Source organism: Talpa europaea (genome assembly GCF_964194135.1).
Source record: "Talpa europaea genome assembly, chromosome: 10".
NCBI lineage: Eukaryota > Metazoa > Chordata > Mammalia > Eulipotyphla > Talpidae > Talpa > Talpa europaea.
The window spans coordinates 71,842,646-71,859,948 of record NC_140077.1 but is presented as its reverse complement, the minus strand read 5'-3'; the positions used below and the strand labels follow the sequence as shown (position 1 = coordinate 71,859,948).

The window sequence follows — 17,303 nt, the reverse complement described above, 5'->3', positions numbered from 1 at the left end:
CGCGGCGGCAGAGGCCCCGCCCCCACGCGTCACCTCACCGCGCCGTTGCGCAGAGGCGTTTCCCGGGGCGTGTCGCGTTGCTAGGCGACCACGGCGCTCCCCCTCCCGCCCGGGCCTCTCCACTCACCCCCTCCCGGCCCGGACCAGTCGCGAGCCGAGCGCGCGGAGCTGCAGCGTCGGGCTGAGTCCCCAGGGAAGCGTCGTGGCCCCGGAGGGGGCCGTCCAGCGCAGGACCCTCCAACTGCCGCCCCTCCCCCTCGGGGGTCCCGAGCTCGCGGATGGGAGGCACGGCTCGCGGGCCAGGGAGGAAGGATGCGGGGCCGCCCGGGGCCGGGCTCCCGCCCCAGCAGCGGAGGTAACGGCGCCGCAGGGTAACGGGCTGGGTGGGGGCACCCGAGGGAGCGGCTGGCCCTGGCGGGCGGGGTGGGGTGGGGTGGTGTGGGGGTGGGAGGTGGGGGAGACCTGAGGCGGAGGGTGAGCGAACCCCCTGCGGGAGAGACGTGGGGAGAGTTCTGACCCCTCCGGGGGACCCGCCCACCCTCTTCCTCTCGGCCCCCAGCCCTGCAGCGTACCGGGAGCGGCGGAGGGGGCTAGAGCGGTGTTCAAGGGCAGAAGAATTTCCACCTTCGGGTTATCTCTGAAGCCCTAGATCCGGGGGTATTTGGTAAGGAACTCTGAGAAACTGAGACTTTTTTTTTTTTAGCAAACTGGGGGAGAAAGGGCGCAGTACCTTTCAGAGAAGCCCTGTTGCTCAGAGCTGATAACGCGAGGGCTGAACTCTTGGGGCTTTGCCTTGAGGGGGTGCGGTCTGGCCTGGGACGTGCTGGTGAGGGGCTCTGCTGAGGAGCGCGTTCTGCAGATCCTCTCTTTACCCTGCACCTTGCTTTGTATTTTACGCCTGAAAGGAGAGACGGGACCACCCTCTCCTCAGCTGCTTCTCGCTTCTTTGCTGGGAGACTTCCTTTGGGTATTTCCTCAGCCTATTTATAGGAAATCTTGTAGGTCTTCAGCTTCTTTCTCCATGAGTGTGGGCGCCTGTCGCGTTTTGTTTGGTTTATTCATGCCGTTTGCAGAGTCAATCATATCCAGAATATTTGGTTCTCCTCGTTGAGACAGTTCCCTTTTAAGATAAAAATTATTCTGTCAGGATGTGAGCATGTTTAAAAATAAATAAATAGCAAATGGAAGAATAGAATAATTTAGTGGAAAAAAAGGATATTCCAAAAATATTTGTAAGTGGGTTTTTTTGCACAGTATTCCTATAACACAATTTAGAAAATTCTACAACTAATTCTACAAAACAGTTTTTAAAGGTAACTAAAATATTCCACCATGTTTTAAAAGATATAAGAAATTGTTTTCCCTGCAACCCTGTCATCATCCTATTCATAGTATATTCTGTGAAATGATACGAAGAAATGCTGGGGTATATAACTGGAAAACCCATGTTCTTGGTGGCAGATGAAATACATTATTCAGGGCCATCTTGTGGATTAAGTAAATCCTCTGTCTTTTGTGTTCCCTTCCATTGGTGGAGCTCAGTGTTAAAGAACAGAGAAATGATCTTTAATCATTTAGCTTTTAGCTTCCACCATCTACCAGCAAGTGAAGTGGGTAAAGTGAAATTTAGTACATCTTGTAATTTAGAGAGTTCCTTTAGTATTTGCTGTAGCCTTGACTGTATTTTTTTGTACATCTAAGTGAGGTAGATGTTAAGTAGGTAAGTAGTAAATTAAGAGGAAGACCCCCTAAGCAGGCCTTTTATTTCTTGCCTGTTAAGCCCTGAAGTGTGTAGGCTGAAACTATTCTTCCCACTATAATATGTGGAAAATAAGCTGAGAGAGGAAGGTAGTGCATTCATTGATAGAGCTGAGATTAGACTCCAAGTCTCTGACTTTGAAAATACTGTTATCTCTTTTTTCCTCTATTCTGGTTAATTTTTATGCTTCAGATTCAAATGAGCTTTTATTTTCAAGTAGCAAGTGAAGTGAAATCCTTTTGATCTTTTTAAACATTTAGGGAGTAAGACTTGCTTATTTCAAAATAAAAATATAGCATGTCCCAGGCTATATAAAAATATAAAACTATTTTTAAAAAAAATTTTTTTATTTATGCATACAAGAACTAGGATACAGGCCAGAGGTGTGGGGGGGAGGGATGAGAGGGGATTCACCAGAGACAGAGTGGGGAACAGAACAGGCAGATTGACTGAAAAATACACTACTGAGGGGAGCAACAGGGGAGACAGGAGAGGTCTGCTGCACCTTGTGGGTAGTTCCCTGGCCTGAGATTGAACTCAAGCTGCAGAGGCTGCATGCTGATAGCTTCACAGTGCTGTGTTTAACCCCTTGCGCCACCAGACCCCTAAACTTATTTTTCAAAAAAAGAAAAATTGGATTTTCTCTATTCCTTTGCCAGATACCCCAATTGTTTGTAATCAGTGCCAAAATATTGTGTCATTCTTTGTAGCAGATATGAAGCAGTTAAGACTCAGGATGTTTTGAAAATTCAAATTTATATATTTCAGTTATTGACAGGCTTTGTATGTAATCTTTTAAACTAGATTGGGGGATGGTGTCTATGATACCTTCATGATGATAGATGAAACCAAATGCCCACCCTGTTCAAATGTACTCTGCAATCCTTCTGAGCCAGCTCTACCCAGAAGACTAAATGTAAGTATACTAAGTGATTCTTTGTGCTCTAATTGTCTTGGAAAGGAGGAAGTACTACCTAATACGAAGGGGAACTTACATCTCTCTGGCAACCCAGGCTTGTTTTGTTTCCGTTTGGTTTTTGGTGAATAACACTTACTGTGGTCAAATTTAACTTTTCAGAATGATTTGGCTTTGGAACCTGTTGGGATAAATATATGACCTTAGGAAAAAAACATGCTATTTTTATCTAGGCAATGTTTGATTTTTTTATAGAATTTTATGTGTGTGTGTATATATATATATATATATATATATATACACACACACACACACATATATATACACACACAAAAGCTCCTTTTAACAAAAACAAGGTACAAAAGATACTGCTGAATTCTTAGATCTGCAGATTTCCTTCCTGCAAGATAGAAAAGCAGTCTGAGATTATTAGTATGCTAACAGGAACCATTTTTTAGGTCATAAATAAAACAAACAGTGCAGTTTGGTTTTTGATGAATTTAGTCATTTTGGAGACTACAAACATTTAGCTTTTGACATTGTTTTACTTAAGATAATAAAAAAATTAATTCATCTTCCCTCAGCATACATATGGAGAGCAAGATTTGGACAAATTTCATGGCAGATCCATGACAGGAGAAAACTGTTCTGTGACTATAAAATTTTCTGCATGTATCACCAAATGAATAAGTTAGATAGTTGAATAAACTAATTTGTAATATTTCTCCTTCACAATTCTGTGTTTAAAAGCTAAAATTCTGTCTGAAAAGAATTACTTGTATTTTTCATAGTCGTCAACTTTTTGTCAGATCTTGATATTTAAAGTCAGGCTTTTCCAAGGCTACTAATAATACAAAGTGAGGGTTAAATGTATTTGGAAGACTGAACATCCTATTTTTAAGCTCCTCTATGGTGTACAGTAGGTTTCTTTTCTATGCTCTGCAAGTTTGTTTCTTTAATATGTAAAAACCTCTAAACTCCAGTATCACATAGTCATTGTGTTGACCATCAGATTTCTTGGTTATTTGTTGCCAATTAGCAAGTCTCTATTGGAAACTTTTTGTAATTGGACTGGTGCATTAGCATGTGACTTAACATTCACTTTAACTTTAATCAAGAGTTGACCAATGCTAATTACTTTCCAGTAGGTCAATTACATTGTATGTTTCAGGATCAAAATGATTTTCTTACTGGGCCTCCCCAGTGGCGCAGCGGTTGAGCGCTGGGTTGCGAAGCTGTCCGCGGCCTCTGCAGCGCCGGTTCAATCCCCGGCTGCTCCCCGGCCACCAGAGGAGGGTCCCACATGGCGCAGACCTCTCCTGCCGCCCGCTGCTGCCCTCAGCAGTGTACTTCGCTTCTGCCTGCTCTGCTCCTCGCTCTGGCTCTGGTGAATTCTCTCACCCTCCCGCGCTTCTGACTGTACCCAGTGCATGTATAAACAAGCAAACAAACAAACAAACAAACAAATAAATAAATAAAATGCCTCTATAAAAAAAAAAAAATGATTTTCTTACTGCATAGTATCCAGAGTAACAGTTTTTCAGAAACACAAAATTTTAGTTTCTAGTCCAGTTGTGTCTTTGCAAACTTTGCTGGAAAAAATGCTTTTTGACCTTGATGGCACTTTTAGTTCATTGTGGCATGACATCCTGAGACCCCACCGATCTCTTCACAGAGTCATCTTCATTGTTTATCCAGATACTCTTGTATATTCCCATTGTAAACAAGAAATCATCTGCTCACAGGCTTTTATTGGATTAAGCTTTATGTTGCAGATTTAGGATTAAGAGTTAGGGAAAGGGTGGTCTTTTATATTTGTATGAGAAGCATAGTCCTTTTCAGAAAAAGATCTTTAAGACTTGATTAACTCAGTAGACGGTTCTATTTGAAATGTCATCAAAAAGTCACTGAAATTAACACTGTATGTGAAGCATTCTCAAATAAAACCTGATATATCTGGTATTATTTTTCTCTATATAATTAAATAGTAAGCAAAATACTTGGATTGATTGTATACATTGTATGGTTATGATTATAACCTTAGACTAGGAATATATAGTGTTTTGTAACTATTATACTTTAACCTGTGTGAAAAATGTAGATTCTTCTAGAATAATGAAAGGAAGATTTCATTTATAGCACAGCAGACATGGTACATGATTGCTTCAGAACAGTATTTGAGTTATTTACAGGAGAGGAAGGAAAGCCAATGAGAGACACCCCCTCTGTGTGGGAGAAACTCAGAGATTCAAGCCTTGATAATCCCTGGTGTACTACATCTGAAGTGCCATGTTCTGTTTTGGGAGCCACACTTCAAGAGAGACATCTAGTGCAGTCTGTGCTGAGAATGTGAACAGGGTAGAAAGGAAACCTGACAGAAACCATGAACAGTTGACAATAAATGGGGACACGGAACCTAGAGAAAAATGGTGTGGGTAGGACAGTCCCTTTTAGGTATTTGAAGGGCTTTTACATGAAACTGGGACACTTCTGAATAGTTCTAGGGTAAAATAAGATGTAATTTGCAGGGAAAGAAATTTAGTCTTACTTGAGGAAATAATATTAGTCAGAAAATCCAGATGAAATCCTTGTAAAAGTTATGTGGAAATTAAATTTCTGTTATATATCTGTTCTTATCAGTTAATGTTCTGTACTGAGACCCTCTCTTTATCACAAACAGAAAAGAAGAGCCAGTGCAGCCTCACTATAGGCAGAGCAGGTAAAATATCCAGGGATGACCCTGGGCCACAAATACCTTTCCTACCAGCTTGTCATTGATGGCTGCAGTTCCTAAAGAGTGATTCCTTTGAGTTAAGGCGTTGATCTTCTGTTAAAGTTCAAATATCTCTGGAGAGGTAACACATTAAATGTATAGCAAGTTGAAAGCAGGTTGTATGTGGGGGAGAACGTGGGTGAGGTGTTTCTGGGCGTCCTAAGGGAAGGCCTGTTGTGGGGGCCTTTATGGAGCAGAAGGAATGTTCATTGTCAGCTGCCTGGTGGAGGTAGACTCTGAGATTAGGGAGGAAGGTGCCACAGAAGAGACAGGAGAGAGCAACTAAAAGGGTAAAGGAAGGGTGTGTAGGAGATTCAATTTTAATATATTAAGAATTTTGCCTCATTGTCACCAGTATTTTTTAAATGTTTTATAGATTGTGAAGGTCTGTCACATGTATTAATCATTATGATCTGATTCACACAACATATCCTGCAAGTAGATATTACTATCCACATTTGAGAGATGAGGAAACCAAGGCTAAGAAATTGAGCTGAGGTTAAGCAACCTGCCAGGGACCTACAGCTTTTAAACATTATAATCAGGACTCCACTCCAAGCTTTCTGACTTCGTATTTCTTCAGAAAGTGTCCCCAAGACAGTAAATACTTAGGTGCAGTAAAGGCAGTAGTAAAATGTAATGGGAAACTGACTGAGATACATGCATGTGTTCATTTTGTTATGTAAATCTACCTAAAACCAAATAATTATAATTCCTTGTTTAGCCAAAAATATCTCCTAATAGATTGTAGCTACTGGAGAATACCTGTTTTTAGCACTTATAATAGTGAACATTACTGTTCCCGTGAATGCTGGCTGTCTGGCTGGCTGACTAATACCTGTGTCTGTTTTTTTTCATCCCTAAATACAGGAATAGTTATTTGACTTCATCATTGATAAGAAAATGTCGCATTATATTTACATTTTAGCAAGGTATTTAGGGTCTGTCTGCAGGCTTATTTTACTATGTTGCCCCATTCTCTATTTTGGTATCAGAGGACTTATTCCTAGCCTGCATTTCTCTTCTTTATTTTAAAACTAAATGCCAAAGTGGCTGCAGTTGTACTGGCTGCTTAATTTTTGTTTAAGATTGTGTAATACCTCATTCTTGTAACTAGTACTCTATAATGTTTAAATTGATTAAATGACACTTAAGAAGAGCAAGTAGGAACTAATTTCTTGCTTTTATAACTAAATTAGGAGCTCTCAATTAAAAATATTAGCCTCTTTTTGTTGTTTATATTTTCATCTTTTATTTACTTGGTTAATAGGACGGGTGTTTGTAGGTTATATTATAATGTAATTTTCAAAGGTTAGATCACTTTGGATCTTCACCTTTTAATTTTTATCATATTCCTCTGGAACTATCTACCCACAACCATAGAGACTTTCTGTTAAACAGATCAGGGGTATATTTATTCTGGGTCTGTTAAGAAAAACAGATGGTCTTTGAAGTATCCCAGGAATTTTATTTACTTTTTTAAATAACAGAGTTAACATTTTTCTTATTTCCTTCTAGCCCCTTAAATATTTCTTAGTGTTAATTTGTTTATTTTTTGTTTTTAGTTTGGCATTTTTCTTTTTCCTCCATCTTATTTCAGAGAATCTTGTTTCATTTCAGATGAATAAGAACTTCTTTCTGTGGGTGACTGTTCCTTGTAGGAAATGGTTAGGCAAAATCAAATAAAAAAGTATGCCTTTATTATACTTTGCCTGTTGTATGTAGGCTCTTGCTGAAAAGGAGTAGGTGTATATGTATTGAGAGAGCGATAGAGAAAGAGAATTGGCCTAGATGATCCTGACACTTCTCTCTGACTTAGAACTTTTGTGGTTATGAACTGAGCTACAGGATGCAACAGTTTACATGGGCAGCTGAAAGTAAATGACAAGGCTTTGGCTGATTCCACTTCATAGTCTGCATTCAGCCCTGCTGGACAGTAGCAGCTCCAGGAGGGCCTGGTGCTGAACTCCGTTAATGTGACGGATCCTTCTGATAGTCAGAAGAGTTGGGTTAAAATCTTGCCTGTGCTCATTAATAGTACTTTATGATTTACAGAACATTTAAATATCCATTGTGTTTGATCCTGTTGCATGTACTTAAGATTTGGGGAAAATACTTGAAATAATTAGTAAGCAGTTTAACAGTATATATATAGTCAGTTGCTAAATTACGTAGTACAGGCTGAAAAAGCTGCAGTTAATATGTGAGATTATTTCGTGTGGGCTTGGAGTAGTTTTATTTTTTTTAATTTTTAATTTTTTAAATAAATTTTATATTCCCCATACAATTGCAACCCCCTTATTTTGACCCCAATCCCTCCCCTCCCCGCCCCCCACCCCCCACAGAGTGTCTCTGGTTCATAGTTGTTCTTGGAGTAGTTTTAAATGGAGAAAAAGGACTTGAATTGGGCTTGAAAGTATAGGAAGAAATACTGTCTGAAGGAATATTTAGGATCAAAAGACCATCCCACCTCAAACAAAGCAAGGCATATATATGGGTTTGGGTGATTATAATATCCAGGGAGTCTGGGGTTAATCCAACTGAGATTTCTAAAGACTGCTGCTTTTCTTATCTCCCTTTTGGGGTCATTTTAACTGATACAATTAGACATGTTTTATTGTTCAAGCAGGTAGATCTTTTCGTCTTTCCAATATTTTCTGTCACTTAATAAATATTCACTTTTCTATAGATTACCACTGAGCATTTCACAAGAGATCGTACTCACCGCTTTCTGCATGAAGGTGAGATGAAGGTAGAAGAGCTGTTTCAAGAATTTGGCAACAGAAGATCTGATACTTTTCTGTCAGATGGCATCAACGATGCTGAAAAGTGCTCTCCTGCTGTTTCTCAGGGTAAAAGTTCAGATAGCTTGCCTATGGTAAAATCCAGCAGCTCATGCAAAGGCTCCAAAGTGGTGCCACTGACTCCAGAACAAGCACTGAAGCAGTATAAGCACCACCTCACTGCTTATGAGAAGCTTGAAATCATCAATTATCCAGAAATTTATTTCGTGGGTCCAAATGCCAAGAAAAGACATGGAGTTGTTGGTGGTCCCAATAATGGGGGGTATGATGATGCCGATGGGGCCTATATTCATGTACCTCGAGACCATCTAGCTTATCGCTATGAAGTATTGAAAATTATTGGCAAGGGGAGTTTTGGGCAGGTAGCCCGAGTATATGATCACAAACTCCGACAGTATGTGGCCCTGAAGATGGTGCGCAATGAGAAGCGCTTCCATCGCCAGGCAGCCGAGGAGATCCGGATTTTGGAGCATCTTAAAAAACAGGATAAAACTGGTAGCATGAACGTTATCCACATGCTAGAAAGTTTCACATTTCGGAACCATGTTTGCATGGCTTTTGAATTACTGAGCATAGATCTTTATGAGCTGATTAAGAAAAACAAGTTTCAGGGTTTTAGTGTCCAGCTGGTACGCAAGTTTGCTCAATCCATCTTGCAATCCTTGGATGCTCTCCACAAAAATAAGATCATTCACTGTGACCTGAAGCCAGAAAACATTCTCCTGAAACACCACGGGCGCAGTGCAACCAAGGTCATTGACTTTGGGTCTAGCTGTTTTGAATACCAAAAGCTTTACACATACATCCAGTCTCGGTTCTACAGAGCTCCGGAGATCATCTTAGGAAGCCGCTACAGCACGCCAATTGACATATGGAGTTTTGGCTGTATCCTTGCAGAACTTTTAACAGGACAGCCTCTCTTCCCGGGAGAGGATGAAGGAGATCAGTTGGCCTGTATAATGGAGCTCCTAGGGATGCCACCACCAAAACTTCTCGAGCAATCCAAACGTGCCAAGTACTTTATTAATTCCAAGGGCCTACCTCGCTACTGTTCTGTGACGACTCAGGCAGATGGGAGGGTTGTGCTTGTGGGGGGTCGCTCACGTAGGGGTAAAAAGCGAGGTCCCCCGGGCAGCAAAGACTGGGTAACTGCCCTGAAAGGGTGTGATGACTACTTGTTTATAGAGTTTTTGAAAAAGTGTCTTCACTGGGACCCCTCTGCCCGCCTGACCCCAGCTCAAGCATTAAGACACCCTTGGATTAGCAAGTCTGCACCCAGGTCTCTCACCATTGACAAAGTGTCAGGGAAACGGCTGGTAAATCCTGCAAATGGTTTCCAGGGACTGGGTTCCAAGCTGCCTCCAGTTGTTGGAATAGCCAGTAAGCTTAAAGCTAACTTAATGTCAGAAACCAATGGTGGTATACCTCTGTGCAGTGTATTGCCAAAACTGATTAGCTAATGGACAGCAGTGTGCTCAGAGTTGCATACGTATGTATTTTTAATTATCTTGCAGACCTGAAGTGGGAAAAACTACAGGCTCATTGGTGGATATGTTTTTGTTAGACTAGACTTCTTTTTTAACAATGCAAAACATTTTTATATGAACGAAAGAACTCTTCAAGGGCTAATTACCTAAACAGCTTGTATTGGCCATCCTGGAATATACATTAAATGGCTTTTTATAGGTCAATGCATCTTTGTTGTTATCGTCAATATCCATCAGCTTATATGTATTATTCTGCTGGTTTGAATCCCTTTCTGTCAAGGTAGAAGGTATACTAAAAAGTATATCCTGACCCTTCCTTGCTTCTAGCCTCCTTCCCTATCTGTCCCAGAGGGGTAATGTGGGACGTGGCCAGGGTTACAGACAAGCGCTAAAGTGAGATCTTTTGCATTAGCAGGCCATGCTGTATGCTTATTCTCGGAAAGAGCTCACAGCAGAATATGGGGTGGGGAAAGTCCAGGAGACTGTTGGTTGCCTGGAGAATTGGTGTCACTGCTCTTTAATGACTCATTTCTCGTCCCTTCAATTCTGTGATATGTTGTGTTTTCACTGTTATTTTTTAATGATTTTATTTTGCCTCTGATTATTTTATTTTGTGTTGTTATTATTTTGCCTCTGATTTGTTCCCTGGGTACTCAAAGCATTCTTCAAAACTCTTCCCACCTTTCCAAGGTTTTAAAACTGAGTCGTATGCATCCCTTCCTCCCTCCTCTTCCATCTGTCTCCCATCTCCAAGGAAGATTTGCCCCAAATGACCCAGAATGTTTGGGATAGAATCAGTACACAAACTGTAGTTTCCTGGGGACCAGCTACTTGGTACATTTTCATGAACTTTTCCTTTAAAAGTGCCCTCTGTCAAGTAAATCTAACTATGGTTTCAGTGTTTTCCCTTACCTGCTGTCACCTTAACATGCCACATTTCCCCCTCTTTCAATTTAAACCAAAGACTATACCTTAAATTCTGAGTGAATGACACTTATAAGAAAATTGAGAAACATATTCCTTTTCATTTTCATTTTCATTCACTTAAAAAGCCTTTCTTTTTCTCTGCTACGATCAGTGAGAGCTGGTACTAAAACTAATTGCTAGCTAATGTCTCAGAAGGATGGAGAAGGAACAGTAAATAACTCACTGCTACTGTTTTCAGGTTTTTTTTCTTGTACTTCTGCTCTCCTCCAAAACAAAAGTGTGCCCCAAACTCCGAGCTCTGCTTTCCACACTGTTTTTAGGGTGATCCAGTTCCATTTCCATTCTAGAATGCAGACTGCAAGCTCCAGAAAGCTAAAAGAGGCTTCTTTCAGTGGGCTTCACACTATCAGAAGAAAAATATCACAAGGTGTTATTTAGGGAACATTGGCTTTATCCCAGTGTGGTCCTGAGAGCCACAGCACCAGCCATGAAAAATGAGAACGAGTAAACATCCTAAGTGGGCTTCAGCCTCGCAGGCAGAAGGGCCAAATGGCAGGGAGGAGTTGGGGCTGAGGCTGCAGCCACTTTCAAAGGGAGTGGTGTATTTGGTGACTGAGCAGTAGGACTGTTAAGACTAGTAGTTTCCTTTATTCCTGCTTTACAGAAGGTGACAGGATTGAAAGCTCCTTTAAAGGGTACCTAATTGCAGCTGCACTCTAACTTAGGGGAAGTTATTTAAGAATCTCCTGCATTATCTGGGTAAAGCATATGCTGAGGTGGTTTTGCCAGTTGTTATCAGTGTAGAAGACCTGCTCTGTTAGGCAGATAGTTAAAAGAACTGCTACCCAAACACATCTGACAGGCACTGGATTTAAGTGTTTGTGTTTTTTGAGAGAGGTCTCCTTGGCCAACCAGCACTGTGGGTGACCCAAGAGAAAAAGGGAGGCTGAGATTGGTCTGTGCTGTTTCTCTGTGTAGTAAATAGGCCGAGGTTCTGGAACCAGGCTGAGTGGCACGATATAGTCAACTAGTCACCTGTAGACAAATTCTAGAAAGCTCTGGGAAAGTGAATGGATGTGTTTCTGCCTAAATACAGTGAGTTGGAGAGTGACACAGAGCAGAGTCATCCAGGCTGGCATGCCTCTCTTCTGCCGGCCTGTTCGAGTTTGGGAGAGTGGGCTGCTTTACAACATGATGGTTGTGCCAGATGGACTTAGGGAGGTTGATGAGTGGGTTTGAAGTTTAGGAACAAGTTGTAGATTTTAGAGACTGTCACTTTGTGCTCCATTATTCAGCCACTGTTAAATTTTTATGTGGATCCCTGCCCGACCATAGCAGTGAGGGACTGAACTGGATCAGTGATGGCAGTTTCTGTTACTGGAGTGTTTCTGAGCTGTTACTGTTCTGGTCCTTTCAATTAAACAGGTGAAGTTGGTGGTGAAGTTGGTTGACTTAACTCATTTTTTTTTTTTTTTGAGATTTATTTATTTATTTATACAAGCACTGGGTACAGTCAGAAGTGTGGGAGGGTAAGAGAATTCACCAGAGCCAGAGGGGAGAGCAGAGCAGGCAGACTGACAAAGTACACTGCTGAGGGGAGCAGTGGGTGGCAGGAGAGGTCTGCGCGCCATGTGGGACCCTCGCCGGCGGCTGGGGATCGAACCGGCGCTGCAAAGGCTGCAGGCAGCTTTGCAGCCCAGCACTCAACTGCTGCGCCACCAGGGAGGCCCTGACTTAACTCACTTTTAAGTTGAGAAACTGAACTGTCAAATTGTTACTGACAAGCAAAAAGAGTTGAGTAGGAATTTTTCATTCCCAAGGTCACTTTCTCCTTTCAACATGGGAAATGGCGAATCCACATAATACTTGCCCATTTTAGAAGACTCTGTCCTACCGGTCCTCAGTGATTGATCTGTTCATTTATCAAGTGCCATCACCATTTCTTTTTATTTTTTTTAAGGTTTATTTATGCATACAAGAACTGGGGTGTAGGTAAGAGATGGAGGGGGATGGGAGGATTCACCAGAGACAGAGTGGGGAGCCGAAAAGGCAGATCTATTGAAATACACTGCTGAGGGGAGCAGTGGGTGAGAGAGGAGAGAACACCTTCCTGGCCAGCTGGGGATCAAACTCCTGCTGCAGTGGCTCGCAATAGCTTGATAGTGCTGTGTCTTTAACCCCTGTGCCACCAGGGAGGCCCATTTCTTTCTGATTTAGAATGTAAACTTCAAGCAGGCAGGCCCATATCTCTAGGATGCTCAAAACTAACTGTGGTGCTACTAAGTGTGACGAAGGAGGCTATGTCATCACATGTGCCAGGAGGGTACTCGCCCTTTGTCTTTTAAGGTGATCTCGTGATCTGTGATCTTCCTGAAAAAGGATAATCAGATAAGGGTTATGGGAGACCACCTTTTTCTGATCCTGTGCTGGACACCTTGATAATAATGAAATAACCTAACTATGACATGAAAGACACTCTCTTCCCACAAGGGCTCTGGGAAAGAGAATTTAGCCTGAATCACTGTCATGGCTGTGGTAGAATGCTTCATTCCTAGGTGTTTTAAGGGGTTTGGAACAAACAGGTTAACTGGCTAATGTCATAACATTTAAGTTTTCATGACATTTAATCTGTTAAGAATGGGGCTTATTGTATGACCAAAATAGAGAACAAAAGATTAAATAAAAATATCAACTGTGAAACAGTTTGTATCCGTAGCAGCTGGTCATTTTCCTTAATTCCTAACTAGGCATAATTAAAATTAAATGTTAAATTCTAGGTAGCAGCAGATAAGTGGCTCCAAGTTTTCCTGACTAACAGATCTCTCCTAACACGTTAGTGAATCATAGAAAACTCTTTCTCATTGATTTTTAATTATTACTCTTGCATCTGTTATTTGATGTCATCAGCAAGGAAGTGGGAAAGGTGACAATGATTGTTTCCAAGCTGCTTGTTACACTTTTGCCTTTGAGAATTAAGGATAAAGACTTCTCCTTTGAACCAGATGCAATTGTCAGAGACAGTTTTTCTCTGTCTCTTCAGCACCTGGCTAGAGATGACCAGCTGGCCGAACTTCCTAAGCATCTTCACTCTTAGTAGCTGCAGCAGCCATGATAGGAACAAGTTGGAGCCATGTTGATAAGGAGACAGGCCAGGGATTGGCAAGTCAAGAAAGCTGTCTCTGCCAGGGATCAGCCTCCCACTGTTAAATAATTTATTTAATATCCTCATTTCAACGTGCCCTGCTTTTAACCTGTATGCCCTAAACTTAAAAGAATTTACTTCCAATTTTGTTTTGTAAATTAAAAGAACTTACTTCTAAACTTGGCCTTCAGTGAGCCATAATGTCATTAGGGGCAATCCTTTCCAAGGATCTGTCAAATTATGCCTGCTAATTTCAGCAAGAAAAGATTTTTGAGTCATTGTGAGCCCATCCATGTAAGGACTAAACGTTCTCTGGTCCCTGAGATCCATAACCCCTGAGATAAGCCAGAGCTACAAATAGATTGTCTAGACTTTGAAGGAGATGATATGATTCTTTAAATAGCTTGCCAAGCCCTAAGTGAAGCCTAGACTCAACTCGTAATTTTCCTATAACAGAAGCCCGCCTTACTATTGACCAGAAAGTCTCACCTCTTCTGCCACTACAGAAACTAAAAAGAGGATCATCCCAAATCAGACCATCTGGTGACTTGTGCCTGTTTCAGCTCAAGAGGTCAGCCATCGGGTTTGAGTGACTTTGCTAACATGGGATTCCATCACTGTTCGTGTGAATCTGCCGCCATACTTCCTCTGGAAAGTGCAGTTAGCGTGGTTGAATCAGTGGTTTTTCATTTTGAGGTATTTTTTAATAAAGAGAACTGCTTTGAGAATTTTTCAGCATCTCATGATTGTTTCCAAACCAAATCCAAGAAATTTCCCACGGGCCCAGATGCTGCATTCTGCGGTGTTTGCTGGGATTCTGAGCTCCTAGGGCGCTGCCACAGCTCCTAGGGGCTGTCTCTTATTCGATGACCATTTCCTGGGAGTCCTAACTGTCTGCTCTCCTTCAGGAGCTATCACATTTACCCTCATGGGGCCCAAGCTTGAGGGTGAGCAGCTTCAAGGAATCACCTTATTGGGGAAGTTTTGGTGTTTTTCTTAGACCCAGACCTTTGTCCCTGGGGTAAATTTTAAAGTAAGAGCAGAGCAAATGGAAAGGGAAAGGATGTACTTAGAAGCCCTTGGGCAACTTAGCTCCTGCTTCTAATCTGGCTGGGAGCCATTACTACTCTGGCAACAGGAGCCAAGTGGACACTGAACTGAAGGACTGCCTTCCGCTTCCCTGGAGTTGGCCCCTGGTCTCTTGAATAGGCTTTCAGAGACTGGCCTGAAGTGAGAAAGTGACCTTTCCCTACTCAGCTGTGTGTTAGAGAAATTAAAGGCCCAAGAGATTTAAAAGAATATTGGCCTTCAACATAGCTGTTCAAATTTGCCATGTTCTACTACACCCCAAGCCAAGATACTCCCATGACTTTGTATTATTTAAGGCAAAAACTAACAATTGGAAAAGGCAGTGAAAACGGCCATGAAATCTGTTGTCCATTATTTTTCATTGGCAAAGAAGGAGTTTCAGAGAGAGCTATACAGGGGCCATAAGGAGATACAGTCTATAGGGGGGCAGGATGGCCACAGGGCAGGTTTTCTATGATTCCAGCAGACGGGGAAAAGGAGGAGAGAGAGTCCTGGAGCCCTCAGTGGCTTTTGCAGGCTTTTATTGGGATTTACCAGGTACACAGCTGGCAGGGGTGCTGGGGGTGCCGGGAGACTGGCAGGCCTCCCAGTCCCGAGCAAGTCTTCACTCTTTCTGGGCTCTCCGGTGTTCTCTTGCGTTCTCTCTGCTTCCCTCGTGGTTCTTCTCTTTCTTCTCTGCTGCTTCTGGCATCCCCGTGATGCTGTCCTTATAAGCCCTGTCTCAGCCCATGTGAATCCCATCTACATATGTCCACACCCTACTCCAGGTGACTGCCATCAGGCATGCATTCAGGACCACAGGGTTCCGTCATCCATCCTAATGGCAGGAGGGCAGAAAAGCCTGATACTTTTTACCTTACCCTACACAGCCTCAAAAGGACAGTGCCCAATAGTTTTATGGTCACTGTCTGTGGGTTTTCACCCACACCCACAATTGCAAGACCACTCAGGTTCAGGAAACAACAACAATGGGGTTTATTTAGCAAACAGAGAAAACTAAGGTTCTAAGGCCACAAGTGGCCAGCTATCTCACTCCAGGTAGTGGCCACAGTGTCCAAAAGTGCCAAAAAAAAAAAAAAAAAAAGGCTGTTATCCAAGATGGTGCCACCCTGTCAATGAGGGCTTGGAGCTCCTGGCATGCTGGCAAGCACCAGGCCAGGATCCAATTCACCACAGCAGGAGGTGCTCCCAGGTGAAGCCACTGAGATGACTCTGCAGCAACCATCTGAAAATCAGGATGGACAGCACTGGATGCTGGACCAGACAGTAATGGAGGCTGAAGCATGGGAGGCTGTAAGGGCCGGAACAGGCACAGTGCAGGTTTTCTGATCCCATGCAGACCAGGTAAAGGAGGAGTCAGAGTCCTCAGTGGTTTTGCAGGTCTTTTATTTGGGGTTCACCAGGCATATGGCAGGCAGGGGTGCTGGCTGGGGGCTGGGAGGCCTACCAGCCTCCCAGCCCCCAGCAAGTCTTCACTCTATCTGGACTCTCCGGCGTTCGTTCTGCTGCTTCTCGGCTTCTGCTTCGGCTTCTCCGGCTTCTACTGCTGCTACTGGTGCTGCCGCTGCTGCTGCTGCTGGCGTCCCCGTAACGCCGCCCTTAAAAGCACAGTCTTAGCTCAGCTGAATCCCATCTACCTATGCCCACACCCTATTCCAGGTGCCCGCCATCAGGCATGCATTCAGGACAAGGATCCATCATCTATCCTGATGGCGGAAGGGCAGAAAAGCCTGATATTTTCTTTACCATACAGAGGCTCTCAAAAGATAACCCAGACACAGTGCCAGTCACCCTTCAACAGTACTGAGAGGCACTGGCCAGTAGTGCTGGTTACCCGGTCACTAGGAGGTGGTGTCCCAAAACACCAGCATGGCAGCTCCTGAGTGGTTGGCCCACACCAACAAACGGCTCTTGGAGACTTCAGGGCTGGGGCCTTTGATGCTTTTTTCAGCAGGTGCCAGAGGCAGGCCAGGGGGCAGGTGTGGCCAGCCCAGCCTCTGGGAAGCTCTTTGGCTCCCTTCCTTTCTTTGAAGGTCAGCTGCTGGATGCTGCGTTGTAGGGTAAAGAAAATGTCAGGCTTTTCTGCCCTCCTGCCATCAGGATAGATGATGGATCCTTGAGGTCCTGAATGCATGCCTGATGGCGGGCACCTGGAATAGGGTGTGGGCATAGGAAGATGGGATTCACCTGGGCTAAGACTGTGCTTTTAAGGGCAGTGTCACCGGGACGCCAGCAAAAGCTGAAGAGAAGCCGAGAAGAGCAGAAGAAGCCGAGAGAGAAGCAGAGAACGCTGGAGAGCCCAGATAGGGTGAAGACTTGCTGGGGGCTGGGAGGACTGCCAGCTCCCCGGCCCCCTAGCACTCCTGCCTGCCGTGTACCTGGTAATCCCAATAAAAGACCTGCAAA

The 17,303-nt window shown here is 43.2% G+C and overlaps 1 protein-coding gene across 1 annotated transcript; it reads left to right on the top strand.

Moving 5' to 3' along the window:
* Positions 1–278: 278 nt before the first annotated feature.
* DYRK3 (dual specificity tyrosine phosphorylation regulated kinase 3) lies at positions 279–9,712 on the top strand (the record flags this gene model as incomplete). The annotated part of the gene is made up of 3 exons (XM_084244921.1): positions 279–355; positions 2,564–2,675; positions 8,138–9,712. 3 exons carry the CDS (start codon positions 279–281, stop codon positions 9,710–9,712), a joined length of 1,764 nt encoding a protein of 587 aa, XP_084101047.1.
* Between the last annotated feature and the right edge of the window lie 7,591 nt (positions 9,713–17,303).